This window comes from Bos grunniens, chromosome 3 (genome assembly GCF_055505025.1).
Source record: "Bos grunniens cultivar Pamir isolate PY7600 chromosome 3, Bosgru_T2T1.0, whole genome shotgun sequence".
Lineage (NCBI taxonomy): Eukaryota > Metazoa > Chordata > Mammalia > Artiodactyla > Bovidae > Bos > Bos grunniens.
Genome location: NC_141167.1, coordinates 25,683,911 through 25,710,056, shown reverse-complemented (window position 1 = coordinate 25,710,056; position 26,146 = coordinate 25,683,911). Strand labels below are relative to the sequence as shown.

At 34.9% G+C, this 26,146-nt stretch overlaps 1 protein-coding gene across 3 annotated transcripts in view; it reads left to right on the top strand.

Annotated features, from left to right (window-relative positions):
- Positions 1-26,146, top strand: part of FAF1 (Fas associated factor 1) — a 497,001-nt gene that overhangs the window by 343,533 nt on the left and 127,322 nt on the right. For 2 of the 3 annotated variants that reach the window (XM_086387547.1, XM_086387559.1), the window contains exons 10-13: positions 2,750-2,876; positions 3,814-3,877; positions 5,022-5,103; positions 19,827-19,981. In XM_086387547.1, the coding sequence (XP_086243673.1) occupies positions 2,750-2,876; positions 3,814-3,877; positions 5,022-5,103; positions 19,827-19,981 (428 nt within the window). Of the gene's footprint in view, positions 1-2,749; positions 2,877-3,813; positions 3,878-5,021; positions 5,104-5,196; positions 6,006-19,826; positions 19,982-26,146 lie in introns of those variants that run through there. The other variant, XM_086387570.1, reaches the window with a different exon arrangement.

Below are 26,146 nucleotides of genomic sequence, written 5' to 3'. Positions count from 1 at the left end.
AACAGCAATCACAAAAAACTAACCAAACTGATCAAATGGATCACAACCTTGCCTAACTCAATGAAACTATGAGCCAAGGCATGTAGGGTCACCCAAGATGGTCGGGTGATGGTGGAGAGTTCTGACAAAATGTGGTCCACTGGAGAAGGAAATGGCAAACCACGTCAGCATTCTTGCCTTGAGGACCCCATGAACAGTATGAAAAGGCAAAAAGATATAACTCAAAGATGAACCTCCCAGGTCAGTAGGTGTCCAATATGCTACTGGAGAAGAGCAGAAAAACAGCTCTAGGAGGAATGAAGAGGCTGAGCCAAAGTGGAAACAACGCCCAGGTGTAGATGTGTCTGCTGGTGAAAGTAAAGTCTAATTCTGTAAAGAACAATATTGCATAGGAACCTGGAATGTTAGGTCCATGAAACAAGGCAAATTGAAAATGGTCAAAACAGGAGATAGCAAGAGTGAACATTGACATTTTAGGAATTGGTAAACTAAAATGGACCAGAATGGGTGAATTTAATTCAGATGACCATAATATCTACTCCTGCATGACTCACAAGGTGGAATCAAGATTGCCAGGAGAATATCAATAACCTCATATTTGCCAGTGCACCACCCTAATGGCAGAAAATGCAGAGGAATTAAAGAGCTTCTTGGTGAAGGTGAAAGACGAGAATGAAAAAGTTGGCTTAAAACTCAACATTCAAAAAACTAAAATCATAGCATCCCGTCCTATGACTTCATGGCAGATAGATGGGGAAACAATGGAAATAGTCACAGACTTTATTTTCCCAGGCTTCAGAATCTCTATGGACAGTGACTACAGCCATGAAATTAAAAGACGCTTCCTCCTTGGAAGAAAAGCTATGAATAACCTAGACAGCATATTAAAAAGCAGAGAGATAACTTTGCTAAGAAAGGTCTGTACTGTCAAAGCTATGGTTTTTCCAGTAGTTGTGTTTGAATGTGAGAGCTGGACAGTAAAGAAGGCTAAGCACTGAAGAATTGATGCCTTTGAACTGTGGTGCTAGAGAAGACTCTTGAGAGTCTGTTGGGCTGCCAGGAGATCCAACCAGTCCATCCTAAAGGAGATCAGTCCTGAATATTCATTGGAAAGAACTGATGCTAAAGCTCTAGTACTTTGTCCATCTGGTGCGAAGAGCTGATTCACTGGAAAAGATCCTGATGCTGCTAAAGATGGAAGGCAGGAGGAGAAGGGGGCACTAGAAAATGAGATGGTTGGATGATATCACCAACTAAATGGACATGAGTTTGAGCAAACTTGGGAAAAAGGTGAAGGACAGGGAATCCTGGCATGCTGCAATCCATGGAGTCACAAAGAGTTGGACACAACTGAGCGACTGAACAAAAACAAAGGACAGCTAGGTAACTCTGTGAAAAGAAACATGAAAACCGTTAGTGAGAGATCTTTAAAATCCCAGTTTTAGTATCTATAATTCTATGACTGACTGAACTATAATATCCCCTCTAGACAAGTTTCATGAATCTTTGCTCCTGAGTTCCTTTTAATACATTTTAATAATTTAGGTACATACCACCATAATTTAAAATACAGAAACTTCATTTATTAAATGAGCTTTGTAGACCTGATTTACTAAACATAGTACAGACAGGCATTTAGCCAGATATCTTGCTGGGGCACCCTTGTTATCCAAGATGTGAATATTTGTCAGTATTCACAACCCAATTCAAATGTTTGGTATCCCAGACTTCCCTGGTGGTCAGGTGGTTAAGAATCTGCCTGCCAGTGCAGAAAACAGAGGTTTGATTCCTGTTTGGGAAAGGTCCCATGTGCCACAGGACAACTAAGTTCGTGCACCCCAAAGTCCATGGTCCACAACAAGAGAAGCCACTGCAATGAGTATCCCCTTTCCATAACTAGAGGAAGCTTGTGTGTTACAACTAGAGGAAGCCCGTTGGCAGCAACAAAGGCCCAGCACAAATGCAACCAGAACATTAAATACTTTTTTTAATGTTTGAAATCCCATTCTAATTTAGAGATCAGGGGCTGAATTCACATTTTGAAAGTGATGTTTTTCATTGTAGTACCTTACATCTCAATTGATGTTGCTGAAAACAAAATAAACAGAACATGTTTACTAGTGCCCAGCATGTAGTAAATTCTCAGTAAACATTTACTGAATTGAAGCATCATTGTAATTGAAGCATCTCATTTAATAGCCTTCATTTTAAAAGATCTTTCATATATTATTTTGTGTTACCTTCCAAAAATACCATGGAGGTGGCATACCATATTTCACTAATGAGAAATTTGAGAACCATTGCAATTAGGAAATGGCAAGTTTTAAAATGTTATCATTACTCCTACCCATAAGCTTTTTGAAAGACCTGTACAGCTTATTTATCTCTGACCTCTTAGATTTTACCCATTTCCTTGTTTATTGTGCTCTTAATTGTGTACTATATGCTTGGGATAAAACTAATAAAAACCCCAGTCTTCATTGATTTTGTAAGCATCCTTCATTTTCCCTCAGCCTCCATCCTTTAGTATAGGGGTATCATAGCAAGATTAGAAATATATTTAATATTTAATACATATATGTATATAAGCCTTAAAATGAGAAATATTAAGCTTCACTCTAGCAAATAGCTTCTTATTTAATAAAATTTTTATAATTCTAATACCCTATTGTGATTATATAACTTGTATGTTAGGAATTTGATTTCTTAAAGTCAGTATGAAACTAATTATAGGACTTTTCTTAAATAGCAAAGCACCGATGTTCATATGGTTAGTGATAGTGATGGAGATGACTTTGAAGATGCTTCCGAATTTGGGGTGGATGATGGAGAAGTATTCGGCATGGCGTCATCTGCCCTGAGAAAATCTCCAATGAGTGAGTATTAATAGCTCCTTGGGTCCAGCATTATGATTCTCCTTCCTAGTTCAGAAACTTATGAGGAGCGATGAACTTAAGAATTTCTTCCTGACTTTCAGGTTTGGAGAGATAAAATGTAGCAAGTAGACATTATTCATAGGAACTAGAGCCTCTTAAGTTTTGATCTTAAGCCCAACCATTCCCAATACTTTAGTAAAATTCATTAAAAACTCAAGGGAATGTAACTTTTGTTTCACATGTATGAATTCGTCTATCTACTTGAAGCCTGGAAGTTGATAAAATAGCTGTACTTTTTGTGACTGTAGTTATCACCACACATCTTATTAGAGATACCAGTTTTATCAGCAGTTATATTATTTTTCCATTCACCCATCTTTGGAGGGAAAAAAGTAAACTATACCATCTCCCTCACTTGCACTTGACAGGATGCAGTGTAGGATCTTAAGTGATACTACATACAAGACGATTGTTAAACTAAGCACATAAATGACTCATTTACTCCGAAATTAGGAAACCTTTATGGGCAGAAATAGATGTGATATTTACATAAAGTTGATTTTTCCCATTAGGTCTTTAATTTGAGAGCCTTTTTATATAATTTAATTACAAGATGTCATTTTCAAGAAAACTTTGAAATCATAAGTGATGACTGGCACATATTTTGAATACCTAGCAAGACTGTGTCAGTTAGTTTTCAAAAATTCATGAGCTTGACATTTTTGGGGGTTCTTTTTTAAGGTTTGATGAAATCTTCTAATGTAGCTGGAGTTAAAATGTCTTCTCAGATATATCACAGAAGCGAAAATTTAATTTTATTTCCTCTTTATTGATTAAATATATTTCTTATATGTGGGATTAGATGTTATGTGGTTTGTTTTTTGTGTCTATTTGTTTTGGTTTTTTGTTTTTGTTTTTTCTTTTGTTTGTTTTTTAGTGCCAGAAAACGCAGAAAATGAAGGAGATGCCTTATTACAATTTACAGCAGAGTTTTCTTCAAGGTAGGGTTAGGACATTAACTATATAAATTAATGTTCTTTTAATGCTACTGTGATTTTTTTTAAACAACTTTAATCATAGATTGTTTTAAAATTTATCCTTAAAGTATTTAAAGTATACATTTATCTATAAATATAGTCCTGATAGTGAATATAGAGTGTTCCAATCAGATAACTATAAACTACTTATGCCACTTCAGAGATGTATTTATCTTATCTCTATGTCATTATAGAAGCATAATAAATGGATTACTAATTTAATATCTTGACGATATTTGCAAAAGGACTAGGCTGCTGTTGTTTAGTCGCTGTGTCATGTCCAGCTCTTTTGTGACCCCATGGACCATAGTCTGCCAGGCTTCTCAGACCATGGGGTTTCCCAGGCAAGAATAGTGGAGTGGATTGCCATTTTCTTCTCCAGGGGATCTTCGCAACAGAGATCAAACCTACATCTCCTGCACTGCAGGCAGATTCTGTACTGCTAAGTCACTAGGGAAGTCCAAAAGGACTAGGTATAGGATACTAATTTTTAGTATATCCTAGGACAAACAAAATATTTTTAAATTATTGGATAAAAAGACAATTAAACATTTTTAAATGTAAATGAATCTTTTAATTTTTTTGGAATCATTTAGCATTTCTTCTTTTAATAGTCTAATACAGATTTTTCTGTGTATTTGAGATTCTCCTAAGGTGTTTAAATATTTAAACCTAAATTTTCATGTAAATGATATTTCTCTTTAGTTCTATTTTCTGATGTAATATAATTTGGAAACTTAGCAAGGGACCATCTTTTCTCTCTGTGTTGGACTTCCAGAATAAATGAACTAAAATGGAAAGTTAAGGCTGTTGTAATCAGAAAATCTTAGGGAAATAGGTAACCAGGAATTACTATTTATAAATGGCAATGGGGCACTTACTAAGTCCATTTGCTTGATGTACTTACAATTCCAGTGTTCTGATCTATCTCTAGAGGCCAAGAAGAGTTCAAAACACTAATGACGCCTTTAAAGAAATTCTTCAATGTTTTGTCTATACTGAAAGAGACATTAGCCCCAACATTTACTTAAAAGTTATTGGTTAGACTTATGAAACTTGAAGTAAATTTGAAATGTATTTTAATTAATAGACACAATTTTTCCTATAGATATGGTGACTGCCATCCTGTATTTTTTATTGGCTCATTAGAAGCAGCTTTTCAAGAGGCCTTCTATGTGAAAGCCCGAGATGTAAGTGCAATTTACCTTTTTTAATTAAACAATGCATCCCGTAGGTTTACCACCAGGCCTGAGGCAATGCTTAATGTTTTCCTCTTTTTTCAGATTGAAGACTTGATTTTTGGTTCATTTCCCAACCTAATCATCACCAAGATGCCCATTTCAGTCAGAGAGCAGTAGTATGATAAGAGTACTACTGGCTCTTGCAGAAGACTTTGTCAAGCTTTGAAATAGGGTTTCTTTCTTTCTTTTTTAAGGGGGAAAAAGGGATGGACATGCTTAAAAGAGACCAGGCTATGTACTTGTGTTCTTTTTAGTTATGTGATTGACAGTTTCTTGCTAAAGGATTTGTCCTTCAGTCTTTTCCCCAAATGATTCTAATAGTATATATCTAATAACTGTAATGTTTTTTCCTAAAAGTCATTTTAGACAACAAAAAGATTTTTCTTTGAATACAGAAATGAGCTTTGTGATCTTAAAATCAAGAAGATTGAAATATGTAACAAGAAATCAGTAGTTATATTTTGAGCAAGAAGATTCTATGTGATTATTCTATTTATATGTTGACACTGCAGTCCAGGCCTCAGTTATCTGGCTCTTGCCTACCTGTACAGCTTCAGCTTTTCCCATTTCCTGCCTTACACTTAATTAATGTAGTAGTAGTGTACTATTTGTATTTCCCCGTAATCTTACTCTTTTCTAATGGTGCCTTACTGTTAAGAATACCTTTCATCTTGCTCTTCACCTGGTTAGGTAAATACTCTGAATGTTTAATGAATAAAGGAAGAAAGGGAGGAAGGAAGGACTAATGTGTAGATGGAGTTAGAGTAAAAGTTTTAGAATTAGGAATTTTGAGAATAGAGTGCAAGGATGGCTCTGGAATTTCTAGTTTCTACTTATGACGTAAAGAAAAATTCATCTAAAACAACTTTGAAAAATGGAATTCTAAGACAGTAATTAGTGATCAATTTAAATCTGTCATTGACAGCTCAGTGAAGTAGATTAAGAAATATAAACTGTTATTTACCCTAAGAATAGTTGAATAGCCCATGTAAAGTCTGTTTTAACCATCAATTTTTTAACTATTAAAACTATATTAAATGGATTTTATATTTGAAGACATATTTACAGTAATACAGTGTTATAGTTTCTATACAGGTTTTGGAAGATACTAAAAAGCACAAAGAATACATTCTAATGCAGATTAGCTTTATGATATATGTTCTTTCCATATTTTTATTATATATTTTGTTGAACTTATTTACACATTTAACAAGAAATTGGTCATGTTATAATCCTGTTAAAACAGCTTATTTTCACCTTTTAATATTATATGATCATTTCCTTAATTTTATTTTATAATATTTCAACTTTTACTAAAATAATTTTTAATACAGAAAAAGTAAAGGAATAGTACAATAAACACTCAAATCACCTATACCTAGACTTAATAATCACTAAAATTTTACCCCATATTTGCTTCTTTATATACAGGACATCCTAAAGTTTTAATGGAATTTTAAGCCTTATAACTTCAAAAGTTTAACTGCTACATACTTATAAAGAAGCAGCATTTGAAATTTAGTTATCTACATTATTTATGCTATTAGATTTATGATTTTGATTAATAAATTTTTATGGTAAATTTTTGTTTCAGTCCCTCTGATTGAAAATGGCAAACTTTGGAGCAGAAATAATTTTGAATTTATTATTTTAATTCATAAAAGCAAATATAAAAGAAATCTAAAGTTGCAAATTTTTTTTAAGTTTTAGCAGTTAAACTTTTGAAATTATTGAAACAAACTGCATAAGTTAGGATACCCTTATGTATTCATTATTTTTGCTAAGCCATTTCAAGGTGACAGCATAGTTTACCCATAAAAACAGCTGCATACACTTTTCAAAAATAATGATATTTTCCTACAGAATCACAATACCAGTATTGCTTGTAACATAATTAACAATAACTTCCTAACATCATCTAGTATCCAGTGCATATTCAAACTTCACTGGTTGATTGGGAAACCATGATCCAGTCAAGGATAACAAATTATATTTGTTAGTTAGATTTCTTATACCCTTTTAAGCAAACACCCCCTTTATTCCCCACCTCCTGTTTTTATGACATTTGCTTTGTGAAGAAATCATGTTGGATGATTACAAATTATTCTAAATTCTTGATTTGTGTGATTGTTTCCTTGTGATATTATTTAACTTGTTCCTCTATCACTGTATTTCCTGAGAAATGGATATTAAGGCTTAAAGCTTTGTTAGATTCAGGTGAATTTCTTTTTTTTGCAAGAATGCTTTTTAAGTAATGCTGAATACTTTATTATAATCAGATTTTTAATGGTTATAGAGTCCATCATTGTATGGTGATGTTATTGTATTTAAACAATCACTTATTATTGAACATAAATATGTTTGAAAGAATATTTATAGTTTTAAAATAATCTATTTTTCAATTCATTCCTGGGTATGAATGTATTTGGAGTTAATTTGTCTCTGCTTTCCAGCAAGATTGCTAAGCAGTTGGAGTAACCAGAAAATACAAGCGTCTTTTATAACCTAAATATAGCTCCCAAATAGGCATAGTCATCTGTTGAATTCCATTTTAAAAGCTATTAGAAACAGTATAACTTTCAGTGATGATATATTATTTAAATATACAATATGTAATAGATGAAAGAACTTTTTACTGAATGTCTTTGTACAGTAAATTGGCATTTGGATTTATTCAGACTGCTGATCCCTAGAGGAACATAAATTCTTAATAATTTGTGGTATTTCTAATGAAACAATTGATTGTTTTTGATTAGTGAATTAGTATTTTAACAACTGAAAGTCATTGGTTCATGTAATTAAATGTGTTGTTTTATATTAGATTGATGTCAAAATCCATTGACTTCTTTGGACTCCTAAACTATCTTTTTTTCTGCTTACCCAGGGTTTTTTCCTTTCTTCATTTCTCTTTTCCAAGTTGAAGATCAATAGCAGTTTATGTATCATTTATTACATTGCTCTAAACTTAAGATTTATCTGCATAGTGGATAAGTTATTCAAAATTAAATCTGAGAAGAAACATTTATTTTAGTCATCAACCAAATTATATACAGATTCTTTTAAAATTAAAAACAATGGTTTAGAAAGTATAGAAATAGTACTACTGCTTTAGGTTTAATGGTGTACTATGGCTTGTGAAGCTTTTTCCTATGCATACATACCTCATTTCAACCCCACAACAAACCAGTGAGATAGGGATACATAATATCAGTATTCCAATTGTAGAGATGATGAAGCTCAGAAAACTACATTACTTAACCAAAGGCAAATCAAGGGTAAGCAGTAGAGGCCAAGTAAAAGTGCAGATGTTCTTTTGATTGAACGTATAAAAGTGTATTTTATACTATACCGTCTTACTTCGAGAAGCTTTTCAGTGCTAACTGCTAAACTACTGTATTCAGTTATCAAACTCATCTCTTCTTTCAGACTGCACATTTGAAAGTTAAAAGAAATTGTTTTTGATATTTTTTAAAAAACTTCTGAATGAATCATTTTTAAGAAAGGAGTTTTCCTATTATGTTCAAACATTTTAAGGCAAGTTTGACCGATACTGTGGGATTGTTACTAAATTTCTTTCATCTTAAACATCACATGTTTAATTTAAACTGTGGGAGACACATTAATTTTACCAGGGCAACAGATGAGCCTTGAGCACCAGCAATCTTCACTTGAAGTGAGAAATTGAGTTCCAAGAGTAAATAAAAACAAGATTGAAGGTTTAAATCCTCTGCTAGGCTTTTTGAACTTATATACTCATTAAATGTTTATTGGAGTGGTGGGATTACAAAGGATTTGGGGAGCTTCATCAACTGGTATATAGTTAATCACTAAGTAAAACACTACATTTGATAAAGTGTTTCTCACGATACACATTCAATCCATCTTAATGAAAACTGCTTCAAACTGATTTCATTTGAGAGCACTTGGTGAGGGTACTCACGTTCTTTCTGCCTTTTTCATGAGAAATTTACAATATTGTTCAAAGCAGAGCTCCAACTTCAGTGAAACAGGTATTCTAAGTTCTTGTGTTTAAGTATTTTGTGGAAAGTTTTGACTTCTGATAATGGATTAATCGGTTTTATGATCTCTTCTTTGCCCTTAACTGTTAGGGATGTTGATTGAATTGAAGGCCATAAATATTTATTGTATGTCTATTTAAGGACCTAGGATATAGAGGTTTCCTGTCCTTGACGTGTCCACAGTCTAGTAGGGAAGATGTATGCTAAGTCACTTCAGTCATGTCCGACTCTTTGCAGCTCTATGGACTATAGCCTTCCAGGCTCCTCTGTACTTGGGATTCTCCAGGCAAGAATACTGGAGTGGGTCGCCATGCCCTCTTCCAGGGGACCTTCTTGACCCAGGGATTGAACCTGCATCTCTTATATATCTCCAGCATTGGAGGCAGGTTATTTACCACTAGCACCACCTGGGAAGCCCTAGTAAGGAAGATAAAACAATATATAAATAGATCTATAAAATGCTATAAATGTAAAATGCTATAGGAGCAAAGAGGAGAGGTACTTCATCGACCTTAGAAGTTCAGGGAGATTTCTAGAGGAGGTACTTCTGACCTAAATCTTGTAAGATAAATAAAACAGGCAAATAGAATTCTAAACAAAAAGAAGATCATAAGGAAATACCAGAAGATTGTAATTGAGGGTGGAAGTTGCTCAGTCGTGTCCGTCTGCTTGTGACCCCATGAACTGTAGCCCGACAGGGTCCTTTGTTTGTGGAATTCTCCAGGCAAGAATACTGGAGTTGGGTTGTCGTTCCTTTCTCCAGGGGATCTTCCTGACCCAGGGATTGAACTTGGGTCTTCTGCATTGCAGGTGGATTCTTTACCATCTAAGTTACCAGGGAAGGTACAACCAAAAAAAATAAGACAGAGAGCGAAACAATGCAAGACAGAGAGTTGGATTGCCTGGTATGATGAGGCTAAGAACATCAACAGGAGCATAGAGGGGTCTGTGATGCTCTAGCATTACCTGGTGTTTAAAAAATATTTGTTGAATGAAGCTTACATTTTATCTATAGATAAGGAAGAGCCAGTGGTTTGCCTCCTTAATTATAGTGCAGAAGTTACCACCAGCCACACCCATGATTCCTTGGGACTTTTTCCCCTAAAGAAGTTTCTTTCTCAGTTCTGCTGTCCCTGAGATCTCTTCACAACACAAAGCCCCCCAGAGAATGATTAGACATTTGTAAGTGACTAAAAATCAACAGCAGTAAAAATCCCAGTGCCAGGGCTTATGTCCCAGGTGAAAGATTGTTCCTTTCCCAGCCGCCCTTTGGGAGACTGGGCTTTGATAGCAGTAATCTTGTTATACTTCCTTAGATCTTCACTTCAGACCCAGTGCTGTTTCCAAATATTACACATAAATTAAGGAAACCAGTGCTTTAATTCTTGATTTCCCACTTAGTAACTCTGTGTTCCCAAACAAGTAATGAGCCTGTTTCTAATCTAGAAAAAAGAAGGGTTGATGATAATATGTATTTACTTTATATGGTTGTTTTGAGGATTAAGTGGGATCTCCTCATAAATGCTTCCCTGATAGCTCAGTTGGTAAAGAATCTGCCTGCAATGTAGACCCTGGTTCGATTCCTGGGTTGGGAAGATCCACTGGGGAAGGGAAAGGCTACCCACCCTAGTATTCTGGCCTGGAGAATTCCATGGACTGTATAGTCCATGGGTCGCAGAAAATAGATACACAACAAGCAATAAAGTTTACTGTATAGCATAGGAAACTATAGTCAATATCTTATAATGACCTGCAATGGAAAATAATCTGAAAAATACCAAAACTGATTTTTTTATGCAGTACATGAGTAAAAAAATAATAAAAAACTGTTCTTAACTTTAAGAACAGTTCCATAAAGGAATCTTGAGAACCCATTTGAGCATTTATAGCTCTAAAATGAATGCTTTGCTCTAACAGTACTTTGTTCATTATCAGGTTTTATTTCACTCATTTTAAAAAATTGGCCCATTTTAAAGTAGTGCTGGACAAGGAAGTGACAACCCACTCCAGAATTCTTGTTTGGAGAATCCCATGGACAGAGGAGCCTGACAGGCTACAGTCCATGGGGTCGCAGAGTCGCACACGACTGAGCAGCTAAGCAACAAGGTGGTGCTGTTTCTACTTCCTCAAGTTAAGAACCTAAAAACCATCCCTGGTCAATGTTTTTTAAAAAGAAATAAGCACTAATCAAATCTGAAGCCAGAACTGCAATTGATAAGTTTCTAGCACTCTCTCATCCAGAAAAATCAGCCAAACAGACCAATTTGTGCTTTGGAAAATATGCAGTTTGTTCATCATGTCTTTGTTTTCCTTTCAATTTAAATTCCTTAAAGGCAGACAGTGTCTTTAGAGTAATTTTTTATGACAGCTAGGATAGCATCTGGCACATGTATGAGATAAGAACTATGATGCTAGTATAATTTTTGAAGTATGTTTTCATATAAATGAAATGTTTGTTAAAAGAAAAGAATACAGATACATTTAAAGTAGCAAATTAAGTTACCTCATAATCCTAAACCTGAAAATAAGCACTTTTAAATGTGGTTTAAAAAAGAAAAGTCTCCAAACATATACATCAGTAAAAATGTTGCTGGGTTTTATAGAAGTGCAGCCATACGAAATATGCTGTTCTGTAATTAGATATTTCCACTAAACAGTATATAGTTAGCTTATCTAGAATTTGCCTCTAATTCTCTGAGTTATCAGATCTACCTAATTAAAGTTGTAAAAATCTTTAATGTTTATAATAAAATTATTTTTTAAATTAGTTAAAATTAATTAGTTTTAAGATACGCTGCTGTGTGAAGCATTCTTCTCGATTTATTGCTGTTCACCATTTTTTGAGAGCCATATAACCATATTCAAAAAGCTGTGTAGGTAAAATTTACTAAAATATGAAAAGCAAGGCTGATTTTTATTAGTGGGCTTTAGTCATATTTGTATCATTTCTCTTAAGGAGCCCTCCTTGTCCCTAGGAAGTATCTGTTACTCATACTACCTATTTGTAAAGGATAAAAAGCTAAATTGCATCTCTTAAGTATTCCATTCATAAATTTAAGAAGTTTGTTCCATATCTAATCTTAAACATTTTCATTTAAATATAAAGAGTACGGTAGAAAGAAAAATAATGGGAATTCTTATATTTAATTCTGAGCCCCCATTTACTTGCCATGTGCTATTAAAATTAGGTTACTCAATCTCTCTGAGCATCAACTTAAAAATTTGTATTATAGCGCATACCTCACAAGGTTAACAAGAAATTAATAAGCAAAACATCTTCAAAATGTTTGTGAAACATCTTTAAGATTGTTTGCTTTTAGTAGATGGACATTGAATAAATCAGGCAGATTTGGATTTGAACCTGGAACCTGAAACTGACTATATAAGCCAAAATTTTCTCTGAAATGGAGATTAAAGTACCTTGGCAATTAACCCACCTTGGAATAATGAATCCTTACCTTCACAGTAACCAAGCTATTCAGATGCACATACTAGGGGAGATGAATTGGCCTACATAATTGGTACACGTAAAGGAGCAGTAAGAAATCAGACTGAAATAGAGAAGTAGACTGGGGTTTCAACATGGAAATCCGTGAATACCAGCTAAAGACTATTGTTATTGTGAGGTAGTAGTTAGCTTTTAAAAGTGCTGAAGAAGAGGGTGACACTGTCAAAGAAATAAGTATTGTGGTGGCAGTTTGTATCAATAGAATGGATGGAAAGGGAAAAATTGGTGGCAGAGACTGAGCAACTGTGTATGTTTGTATATGTGTAATTGTGGAGTATCAGGCAATGATTAGAAAATCATAGTACAATAATAGCGCAGTGTAGTTTACAAACTTTTTGACTCCTGCGTTTCACAGCCTCTTAGCTTTTGTATACCTTTTTATACATGTGTATCTTCTAGTATCCTGTTTCTCCCACACCCTTCTTGGAGTGCCTAACAAAACAGAGAATAATACTGCTTTTGTCATAGACCTACACTAATGTGTTCTGACCTTTCTTTCCTCTGAAGCATTTCAGTAGAATCTGTTGGTTTTATATTTGCCTTGTCATTTACAGTCTTTTATAAATAACTATATTAAGAAACTCAAAGTATCTCTGATGTTAAGCAGGGCCTGCCCAGTATCTTTATTAGAAGTATTGGGAACTTAATTTCTCTAGCATATACACTTATGAAGAACAAGAAGCCCCATCAAGAACTCTAAAGATCAATTAAAAGAGGACAGTGACCCAGCAGGGGCAAGCAATATAAGTAAATATTTCACAGAAAAGAAAAGTAAAAACAGTTTGCTGTAACAGCCAGTCAATTGAGCTTCCAGTTTATTTTTTTAACATTTATTTATTTCTGACTGTTAGTTCTTGGTTTCAGCACACTGTTCAGCTCTTAGTTTCAGCACACTGGCTATCTAGTTATGGTTCGTGGGTTTAGTCACCCTACGGCTTGTGGGATCTTAATTCCCTAACCAGGAGTCAAACCTGTGTCCCCAGCATTGGAAGGCAGATTCATAACCGCTGGACCACCAGGGAAGTCCCAGGCTTCCAATTTCCTTATTCATAAGAACTTTAGACACATGTTTATCTTTCTCAAAGATATTTTATGACCTGAGTAATACAGTTTGAACAATGCAAACTGATAAAGCTCTGTACCCAGTGAACACTTGTTACCTTATTTTACAAAGAGAGTTTAATTTTGCTTTAGGCTTTTTGGTTTGTTTGTTTGTTTAACTTATGACTTTCACACGAGCAATCTCCCAGTGTGAGACTCAAAGACATCTCAGACATATACTGTGTCTTCAAGAGTGCCATTCCAACATCTGCTTTAGGAAGTAAGAGGGAAAAGATACCATCCTAGCATCTCTTCATCTTCACTAGGTGGCTGTTTTCTTCCGGAACTTCTCTAGTTGGTTGCTATCAGTTGGTCCCTGAACTCAGTTTTAGGAGCAAAAAAAAAAAAGACAGTGTCACAATTCGCTCCAAAATCAGTCTGCACTCTGATTCTTTACTCTTCAAAATTACTAGCTTGGAGTCCTTTGAATATATCAGGCCATTGACATCACAGGGCCTTTTCCACTCTTCATTTCCTTTTTTCCACTATCCTTTTCCACTTCCTTTTTTCCACTATCACCCTAAAGTTAAAATTTCAGCTCAAATATCACCTTCATAAAGAAGCAGCCTGTCTGTTGTTCATGCCTAGACCCAAGGACCCCCTCTATATAGTAGTCATGTCACCACTCCCATCTAAGAGTGTTGGACTTCCAAAGCTATGTGTCACCCAAGGCACAGAAAAGAGAAATAGGTTTCTCAACGTCACAGAGCTGGGAGGTGGCACAGCAGGAATTTGTTTCCAGACAATGTAGCTTCATGTTGCTGTGCCAAAGTTCTTACTATGTGCTTGAGTCTTGGTTGAATGCTGGCTGGATCTATGAATATCCATATATAGGAACAAGATTGTGGAAGTGGGCAGTGAACTGGATGAACTAATTAGAACTGGCCGTGAACTAATTAGAGCCTATATTTAAAATAATAAATAAGATAGCTACAAAGGTCATTTTGAGGTACTGGAGAAATTTGAATATGGACTCTGTATTAGATAATTGTACAATATTAAGTTGTAAATATTGTAAACAATATTAAATGTCTTAGATGTGAGTAAAGAAATAATGATTATGTAAGGGAATATCCTTATTTCTTAGGAGACAGACACTAAAGTAGAGTGGAGGTGTCATGATATGTGCAGCTTTAAATGTTTCAGGGACAGAAACATGAAAAGAATGAGCAAATATGGCGAAATGTTAATAATTGATCAATCTAGGTAAAATATAAAAGGGTGTTTACTGTTGTATCATTTTATCAGTGGCTTGTATCAGTAAACCACCCCCAAACTTAAAAGAAGAGTGATGATTCTGACTATTATGGCGATGATATAAAAGGAGAAGGGAAACTGAAAATAGAGAAATAAAATTGGGTCCCAATTTACACAAAGATAATTATTTTTATTTTAATTCTTATACCTGAAAAAGCTATGAAATACCATTTCTAGAAATTATTTGTCATATCAACTTTAAAATCATTGAACACACAAATTATGGATATTCTGGTACCTAAAAAGAAACTAGACAACTTTCTTTTCAGTCCATCAGCAAATATTTTCTGAGTGTCTGCTCTGTGCCTGGCTTATTTTGAGACATAGCCAGCTCATTTCTTCCAGCCCTAATGTTCTGTAGTTCGGTGATGCTGAGTGTCTAAATACAATAGCTACTGTAGCTCAGGGCCAGGTCACATTGGTTGCTGTCACCCTGGCATTTTCTAAGGGTCAACTTAGTACCTTAGCACCTGGATTTGAATATGAAGATTAGTGAAGCCCTGAAATTGCGGACACAATTAAGCATTCCAAACACTAGTAGGAGGAATGAAGAAACTGTATTTTTATGGCTATAATTTATCTTGAAATGGCCTTTAAATTCTTTATTTTGCATGGATATTTTCAGAATCTTGAACCTAACAGCTGCATTTTATTCGGCACCTATTATGGGCCACACATTGTAAATAGGTATTTTACCTACTATATCCACAATCTTTACATCTTGCCTGCATAATCACACAGCTGTTAAGTGGCAAAACTGGATTTAGCACAGTTTTTTCTGTTACTTTAATGTTTGGAGGCTTTCCTTTAACTGTGTTACCAAAACCTAGATCACAAAGAGGGAGTCTGAGGAGAATATAGCTAGGCTGCTTGCCTTTTTCCTCAACCAGACTTACACTTTCTCTGCCAAATTAGAAAGGACAAATAAAATGTACATTCTTTAAATGCCCTGATCTTATTACTTCTCATATAACACTGCAATTAAAACTTTGCTTTCCGCATTTGCCATCCCCTCCAGACCCCCAACTTTTAGAGAGCAAGGGAACTTTGTTTTATTCATCTTTATATTCTCGATGCCTAACACATAGGCACTCTGTAAATGTTGTTGAACTGAATTATTAATGGGCCAAAGGGAAAAATGGTTATAGTAATGGAAAACAAAACATTTTCCTATGCTTTTTCTATGTACTAAATGCCCTTTCTTCACAAAAGCAGTTTTCTGATATGCTCAACCCAGTTCTCACTGTTTTGGCCGGTGTTTAGTTGAGTCAATAAAGTAATCAGAAATCTGAGTCTAGGGGGGTTTCATTTAGGTGCCTATAGTTTAATCAGAGATTTAGGTAACCAAAATTTAGTAGCGTTTTCATATTATTAAGTCTTAACATTTTACCTATTTTTACTGTCATAATAGCAGAAGAAAAAAAATTTGTTGAAAGTTGAAAGCGTTATGTTTGGGAGAAAAGATTATTTTAAGATTTTTCAGTTTTTCTTTTGAAAGCTACTATGGGAATACCCCCAACCTGAAGATCCTTCTCTGATACTCTTTGTATCATCTCCTTTCTCACAGTTTAGAGCTTAAAGTAAGAATTTTTTTTTAAAGTGTGTTTTCCTGGCATCTCATGTTTAACAGTGTCAGGGGTTTGTGTCCGTGTAACGAAAACTGTTTCTCCAGAGCCTTTTTTCTCTCAGCTTCCAGTGAAAAGAGGGGCGAGGCGAGCCAGTCGCTCACCACAAAGCAGCGCCACCACAAAGGGAAGATTAAGGGTTTAGAGAGAGGTCAATGTGGGTTTTTCTCTAACTAAACACTTTCCTAAAGTTTCCTTGTGGAAAAATAATGAAGTCATCTCAGAGTTTTTAAAGAATTTTTATTTCTTTTTCACCGTCTGCATTCGCTTGTCTTCTCAGCATGGATGTTTAATCTTCCTAGGCTTTGTGAATTGGTCCAAATGAATAAGTGGTGAGCTGTCTCTCTAGGAGCTAGAGGCTTATTCTAAGGGCCTAATCACTGAGTAAACACATCTTTGCCCTCCCTCTCACAACCGCGATATAATAGTCGAGATTCTAGCACAGTAACCTGGATATTGCAGGGACCAATGCTTTGAAATGCAGAATGGTTGATCCTCCAAAACAGACAGTGCCTGATCTTCGCCTGCCTCTTTCTTCTTTTTTTAAATTAAATATTGCTAAAGAGATGCTTTTTATTGCTTGATATTGTGCATTAGTGCCCTGGATTTCCAAGTTTAGTTTCAGTCAACACGGTCGGCTGCACTTATAGGGAACTCTCCATGTTGGGTTTCTTAGTAGCCTCTTCAGTATATGTGTGTTTGTTTTGGAAGAGCATTCAAATTAAATCAGTGATATAGCAATGTAAATTGCTAATCTCTTTCCCAAAGTCTAAATGTTCCATTGCAGTGTTCTTGAGAGAAATAAGCATTTTAAAGATATAGCCATTGCTATTGTTTGGTTAAAAATATGCTGATTCAAAAATGGACGGCTCTCTTGTTCCCAGTGTCTCTTTAAATGTAGTTGCTGAGATACAGTCAAGCAGAATTAGAGGTTGACATCTCTCTGTCTGTTGGGCTAGAGAGCTTCTAGGAAGAGGACTTGTTAGTGCTGCAGGGTTCACATTCCCACCCCTAAAGCAGGAGACTTCTAGATGGGTTTACTAAAAGTGATTTGGCTACCATTTGGTGTCTTTTTTGCCAGAGGGCTGTCGTTGATACATACCAGCATTCCTGTTTCTTTCCTCAAATATGCTGAGACCTGTGCTAACTTAGGGGTGCAAAGAAGACCAAAAGAGATCCTGTCCTTACCCTTGAGAGACTTTGTTTAGAGGGGAAACTGGTTAACAATTATAACAGAAGAGATAGAGGCCCAAAAAGGAAGCACATAACACTGCCTTGGAGAATCAGGGAAGGCTTCATAGAGGCATTTACTTTGAGCCTTAAAGATTGAGTAGGAATCTTCCAGATAAATATCTCTCCCACAATGTATCTGATTACAGACTTCCTAGATACCAGCTACTATTATATGCAGGTGTCAACATAGATGAAAAAACCCTAAACCTTTCTTGTTCGATGTTTCATCACTACTGCTTCCTGCTGAGCCTGAGACAAAGAATATTTTAACAAATACTTGTTGAATGAATAAATTGACACCTGGAAGCAGCTACTGTTGGAGCTACTTATACTCAGGAGTTCTGCCCTTATTCACATTACATGCTGTCTCTGAGGCTCCAAAAGTACTGATGTGTGAGCATCTGGTGCCTTAATACTCTACAAGCTCTCTAAGCCTGGAGTGTAGTGTAGTTGGGTTCTTTGCTACTTCTGCAGTATCAAAGAAAGAACACTAGGCTTGGAGTCAGTTAGTCTGGATTCCAATCCCAGATAAAATACTTACTTATTAGTTGTGAAATTTAGGATAAGTCAGGTTTCTAAAGCTCAGTTTCCTCATAGGTTAATAAAGTTAAGAATACTATTTTACAGGTGGTATTCTAGGGATTAAAGTAGATAATGGGTGTGTAACTAACACACTCATTTTGGAAGCATCTACTTCTGGCTACCCTCATCTAGTACAAAATTTTCCTTTGAAGAAAATAATGATTATTATTATTATTAGGATTGTTTATCAACATAATTCCAAGCATCAGATGTTCATCAGCATGAACCCTTCTTCTGTGAATGGGTTAAATAAATAAAAACCCTGAGTTATAATAAAAACCCTTCTTTTGTTCATCTTACTACACAGCAGTTTTTTTTTTCATCATCACATTCTTTTTCAATATGAGGGGAAGGACTCTAAGCTTCCTTGAAATTGTCCTTCACCAGACTTTCACAGATTAGTTTGTGTATTTATCATAATATTTTACCTTTCCATTTCCTGGTAACTGGCTGTTCTTAAACTCAGCTCTTCTATAGGGTAGCACCAGAAAATTAGTTAAGGACAATTTAGGTTCTTTAACAACCATTGTTGTGGTTAAAGCTGATTTGCAAATTATATTGCTCAATATCAGTTTTTAGTTTCAGTTATTTTATTGATTATCTAGATATGACAGAGGGTACATTTAAAAGAGCAAATGTCATTTCCTGAAAGCAAGTTTTATCAGGCAAAAAGGAAAGAATAATTTTCTATATGAGAAACTACATTGGATATTTTCTGAAATATAAACTAGAAAGAACTCATGTGAAGTAAACATTTTTCTATCATCCTTTCAAATAGCAAGTAGATATCAATCACATGTTCTGAAGTAAGGACTTTGACATGGGAAAACATTAAGGACTTTGAAATTACCTGTGGAGCTAAAACAAAAGTTATTTCAGACTTTTTTCTTTCAAGTAGAAGAGACTCTTCAGTGTTCAGGTTAAAAACATAAAAAATATGTAAGAGGAGATTTTCGCATTCAATCTTAATCGGTATTTTTTTCTCTGTATTGTTGAATAGCTCAGAATTAATTTTTCCTTTACTTATAAAGTATGTACTAAATATGAAGAATTGTAATTACATTTCCTTTAAAGAAAATGCAATCCTGTTTTGATTCATGCTTGAGATAGGCTTGCACATGTTAACAGGAATCTGTGACAGCAGTCTGTAAGACAGAGTATAATCATCCGAAGCAAAATGTATTCATATTAGTAGATGCTTTAGGAGCTCCAGGTGTCAGATACTCTTAGGGAATAACATTTAATTTTTATCTTTGTTGTTTGTATTGACTGATTGTGCCTTTCAAAATTCAAGAAAGGTTACATTAGTGGATATTTTAATTCATCAATCTTTTCTCCTCTTTTCAGAGAAAGCTTCTTGCTATCTACCTCCACCATGATGAAAGTGTATTAACCAACGTGTTCTGCTCACAAATGCTTTGTGCTGAATCTATTGTCTCTTATCTGAGTCAAAATTTTATAACCTGGGCTTGGGATCTGACAAAGGATGCCAACAGAGCAAGGTAATACTGTTGTTCATAAGTTATAAGTTGGGCTTTTATTTTTTTTTAAGTCATCATTGTATTTGATTTATCATCATAAACATTTTCATCCTCAGCTTTTCTATTATTACATTTAATTAGATAAAAACTGTTGTAGTTAATATATGCAGTTATTTACAATTGTGAAAAAATACTTTAACTAATAAAAGATTTCTTAAATTCAGGAATAACCCAAAAACCAAAACCAAAATACATTGTTCTTGTCTTTTTTCAATAATAAAACATGTTTCTTTGTACTGTATTTTCTAATGTTCTAATATGTTGTTGAACGTTAAAAATCTGTTTCGAATAATATTCAGGAAATACAAGGAAAATCTAATGTATAATCCTACTAGTAAGTTTACTTTCTTAATAATTCCAGTGATGAAGGCAGGACATTCTGGACCAGTCCAGTGGAGTTGGTAATAGCTTAACTCTAGCATATGCTAATTGATGTAATCGCTTTGTTGCACACATTCTTTTGCACACAGCCAGCAATACATCCATATTCTCAGTAGGAAAAAAAAATTCCCTTTCCTAGCTGTCAGGATAAATTTACTTTGTTTGTTAATCATAATATCTGTAAGTAATGAATAATTCTTCATATTTTGCCTATTTGAGTTTACCATCTGAAATATATTTCATCGTGTTTAATTACACATGTGGCCATAACATCCTGTGATGCAACTTTGGGTGGTGTTAACACAATCATAATCACAGCCTCCTGGTTTATGAACATGGAAATTAAATTAATTCATTTCAAGGCAATCCTATTGTAGTTACATGATTTAAATGACTGTAGAACAATTGGAAATCATCTGATTTGTCTTTTTATTATTTTATGGCTCACTGAATTTTTGCTCACCATTCAGACTTTGTTTTATGTAATATGAATCTGAAAAGAAAGATGATTCTTCCCTTAAAAGTGAAGCAAAAGAATGTTGAAGCAATTTCTTCATCTAATACTTCATTTCTTTAAGTAAATGGTTAGGAATTTTCATAGGATGACTTCGTTCTGCCTTGGAAATATTCCCTGTTATACATAAATAAAGAACCTTTAGCACCTGTATTTGTTTAAATTAAATCAGGTTATTATTCACACTCAGTTAAAGGTGATGAAAAGCAGTGCCAAAAACAGATAAAAATGCAGCATCGAAGGTCTTTCATGAGGCAAAATACATAGACTGGAGACTTGGCTAAATCTTTTGCCATTCACTGGCAGTAAGGAATCTCCTCCTTTCCTTTTATCCACAACTTGATGGAGAAGGAAACACTATTTCTAAACCATCTGTAGTGGCTAAGTTCAGCAGGCTACCTGCTGTTATTTTGTTCTATCCTCCATTTAATTCCTTAGTTCCTTTTATTTTACAATGACAAAAAATTGCAGTGTAGTTTCTTTTGAAAAGCAGTGTTTGAGGGTTTTTTTTATGACTGGCAATCAACAGCCATGTAATTGCTTTGTTATGTTTTACTAAAGAAGTCTGTTAAGTAGCACAACTTTGATACACTAGTAATAAGAGTTTGCAGGTTACAGAGACACCTGTGGTGACCAAAGCGACAGAAGCTGCTTATTAGAAAGAGCCAGTACAGCTGTGTCCTATTAACTCCTTATGACACTTTTTTGAAACACAAAATAAAGGCCTTGTTTAAGGCTTTAGAGCTCTTTCTCAAGGAGTTGCAAGACCAACTATGAGGTATGATAGGATATTTCAATTTACATTTATGTGGCATCTCATTATTAAGTTACTGTTATGAAAATAAAAAGAAATGATATTAAACAGTAAATAGAAACATCTAGGAATTTAATAAACATAGGAACAAGAAAAAAGGCAATGTGGAGAAAACATAATTTCTGGGATTTAAAATATTTGGCATCCTTACTCAAAGTCAAATTCTATCCATATTACAAATTAAATACTATTTTAAGGTATTATATTTATCTCTATAAAGTAATAAGTAAAATTATGTTGCTACTGTTTGTGTACAGCTGCTCATTTTTACAGTTAAGGCCTATGGTAAAATTCACATTCTACAAACACAAGATGAAAATTTGCTGAAATGGAATGTTCTTCCATTCCATACTTCCATACTTTTACTCCAAAAGAGTAAAAGTAGATTTCCTTTTGATATACAAAATTATAAGAGAATTACTTAGGCTGATGTTTTACCCTCCAAAAGAGTTTGGCTTTAGCCACAATTTTCTTACCATTTACCATAGATTCATCTAAATAAAAGTTTTAGTTTCCGTCTCTGTGATGGTTTGAGTTTCCATATCTGTGATGTCTATAAGCTGTTTAGTCTGGATGCTTCCTTAGTGGTTTTATGAGACTGTCCTCTGATATGATGGCTGGGGACATTGATGCCCAAGACAGGAAAGGACTTGCCAAACTATTTTATTTTTGCTTAAGAAATACATGGATTAAACCTACAGAAACATTAGTCCTCCATAATTTACTGTGAATCTCTTCTGTTTTAAGTGAAGGATATTGAACTAAGTGAATGGTTAAGTTATAAGAATATGAATGTGAATTGATATTATAAGTTAGATATCCTGGTTTTGCTAACAATCCAGAATGCCTGATTTCATTAACAAACCAGAATAAATAAGAAACAGATTTCTATAGAATGTCACAGGTATATACCACTGAAGATATAGATGGTTTGGATTTCCCCCTTCCAAAATGATTCTATTAACTTTCTAAGCTGAATACTTAAGTTAACCAATCTATATCTGTATAATGAATTAGAATAACTTCTAGATTGATCGTGGAACAGTCCAAATATTAACTAAAACATCAGACTTTAACAGTAGTGATTACTTGCCTCTTTTCTCCCTCACTAAATCATGATCTTCTGGAAGGACTTATTTTATTTGTCTCATTAAACAAAGCACTTTACAAAATTCTGGGGAAGAAACTCAATAAGAATTTGACAAATTGAATGTATTCATTTAATTCTACTTAAGAATGTTGCTTATAATTTCAGTATTGTATATCTAAATGGAAGTTTCTTTCTTAGAAAATTCTATATAGTGTTACTGGCTGCCAGGTATAGTTGCATTTCAGAGCCATTTTTTCTTAAAGCAGTAGGCAGAAAGCCCTTGTTAGTCTTGAAAGGTGCTAGAGGATATAATTTCCCAAATATCCAGTAAAACAATGATCCTGATAAAAACAGTAGGATATAACTGTAAAGAAAAAGCTAAAACCAAATAGATAATAGTAAACAAAGAGATCTTGTAATTCAATGGAAGTGGCTAAAATATCTTAAGAAAGGTATATATTGCTCCGTGTTTATTCATTTATTAAACATTTATTGCTTCCCTGGTGGCTCAGATATTTTAAAGGATCTGCCAGCAGTGCAGGAGACCCAGGTTCAATCCTGAGTCAGAAAGATTCCCTGGAGAAGGAAATGGCTATACGCTACAGTCCAGGGGGTCACAAAGAGTCTAACAAGACTGAGTGATAACACTTTCACTTTTCAAACATTTACTGAATGTTTAATATGAACCAGGATCAGTGCTATGCACTGGGGATGAAAATTTGGAAAAGATACAGTGCTAATGCTTAAAACACTCGTAGTCTAGTAGGTAAGACTGACATAAGAGCTAATATGTAATATGAAATATATACAGGGTGCCTTGGGAGTTTAGATGAAATTCATACTGAGTCACTCTACCTGAGTGAGCAAGGGAAGGACTTGAAAGAGATGGCACACAGAAGGTGATAATAGGTTTTCACTCTTCAGAGATTTTTTAATATTAGCAGCATTCTTACTTTACTGAGTTGCTATTCTTACAAAAGGATATTGGTACTTTAAACTTCATAATTAGCTATCTGAATTATGGAGGAGAGAAAAAATAGGAGTTGGCCAGCTAATGTAATCCAGTGTGGTCTGAACCAAATTGAACATTAAGGCCAACCAATCAGGATAGACAGATCTCAAGAAGTTGTTTTGTCAATAATTCATGCTGGTATTGGCATCTGCTTATAGGCAGACAGTGGAGCAGAGATCAGGAACCCTTTGGACTTGTAACACGTATAAAACCATGGTAGATTTAACTAATAAACATAAACAACAAAAATATTTTTAGCATAATATAGTGAGTGGATGGTCTATGAGAGAATAATTTCTTGAAATTCAGAACACAAATCACTTCTAGGAAGCCTTGCGTCTACTCCCATTCTTCCCTTGCCTCAGTCTCGGTAAAAAGGCGCATTCTGTATACTGCCATAGTATCACTGTACTAACTTGTACTGATGGCATTCATTATATGGAATGTTTATTATCTATCTCCCTGTTAGGTTGTCAGCTTCCCAAGGGAGCTATGTCTGTAATGTCAATGCATTAAAGTACCTTTTAAAATATGTGTTTTATTGATAGATTAAACCAATAATCTCTAATAGGATTTTTGAAACATAATGAATAAGAGAGATGAGCTTGGATAGTGGAAATATCATCGGAGATGCTACCATATCCCTCTAATTGTATGATTTTCCCCAACAGCCGTTAATAGGAATAATAAAGCAAAAGCCTTCAAAAGTCTTCTCCTTGGAGAATGAACTAAAAATAGCTGGAAGGAATACCTCATCATCTGCTAACATTAGTACCCCAGGCTGTTGTGGCCTCAGCTCGAGTGCCCCTGGCACCTGCTGGCCATCTGGAAAGAGGATTGAATTCTAACCAAGATGAGTTTATCCATTGGTTCCAAAGTTTCTCCCCCAGACTCACCAAGTCTCTGTGATACCTCTAAAGCAATTGGTCTCTCAAATTGGGCCATTTGGGATGGTACTCTGAACCTTCTGCTTTGGTGGTGGCATTGATTAAATATGCCCATTGGATATGTAAGAATGGTGGACTTGCCTCATGGTACAGTATGTCAAGAGGCTAGACAAAGGTCCATCTGGGCACCATCATAATTAAATATACATAGAACTATATAAAAAGCTCTATTAGAGCTATTTGGGACTGGGTAGTGGGAATATTGACACGTGAGTGCCCTTGGTGTTGAACTACAGGTTCTTGACCAAAGTTGTTTCATCAGGGAAAGCCATGTAATACGTGTGGCACAATAAACCACCCATATTAACCAGTAATAAGTAAGTTAATGGATATCACTTGTTCTGAATAGGCCCATGTGGCTAATGTCTTAGTACATCCAGTATAGATATTGCTTTAGATTATCTCATTCTGGAAAATTTAAACATTGAATTTGACCAGGATAGTGCAAACTGGGTCATCAGCAATGTATGAGTGCTGAAGAACAAGCTGCTTATATGTAAGTTCCTGAGATAAAAATGTTTGTCACATCAGTGTACATGCCACGAAGTGTTAAATTAGGCATTGCACACTATTTCTAAGTGGCGTTCAGAATAGCTGCAGATAGAACCCTAGGAATTACTGACAGAGCCTGGGTTACACAGGTTACGTGTAACATATGTAGCATTACACAGTTAGTACCAGTGTTCACAGACAATCCTATTGCCTATCAATGTTAGCTTTTGAACTTAATGCCCTTGGGTGCAGTATAATAGGTCACTGTAGACTTACACTGCTGTGCTGACAGGTACTTGTTAGCCTTGATATTCAAGTAATAGTTTTCCACATTACTTAATCTTTGGCAAGAGTTAATTGGCTTAAATCTCTTATTATCAGTAGGTTGTCTGCCTGCTCTTTCCATCTCAGTAATTAGCCATATCACAGTGGCTTACCCTTAATTCCAAACTACTTGCTGGTTCATGCCTGGCTGAAGCTAGCTGACCATGTTACTCTAACCCTATGCTTCCATTTAATCCAGCAAATATAGCCCAGGTGTGGTGTCTCCTTGGGGGACACAAGGAGTGTTAATTTCCAGCTGCTTCCCTACGAAAAGATATAGATTCTGCAAAGTAGCTGATAAAAACAGATGGACATGTTATGGTCAGAGTATTAAGACTTCCAGAGTGCCTTCATGCCAGATTTCCATATAATTTTCCCCAAACTCCTTTATTTCCTTTATGACACATTTTCCTTCCAAATCCTTATAAAGGAAATGTATTGCCATCCTAAACATCCCAGGTCAAGGCTTAATTAATGCTTTAAAATAAAGGTTCCAAAACACCAGGAGAGTTTGTCATTTTCTCCCTGGTTTGTTTTGTGAAGAGGGAGGAG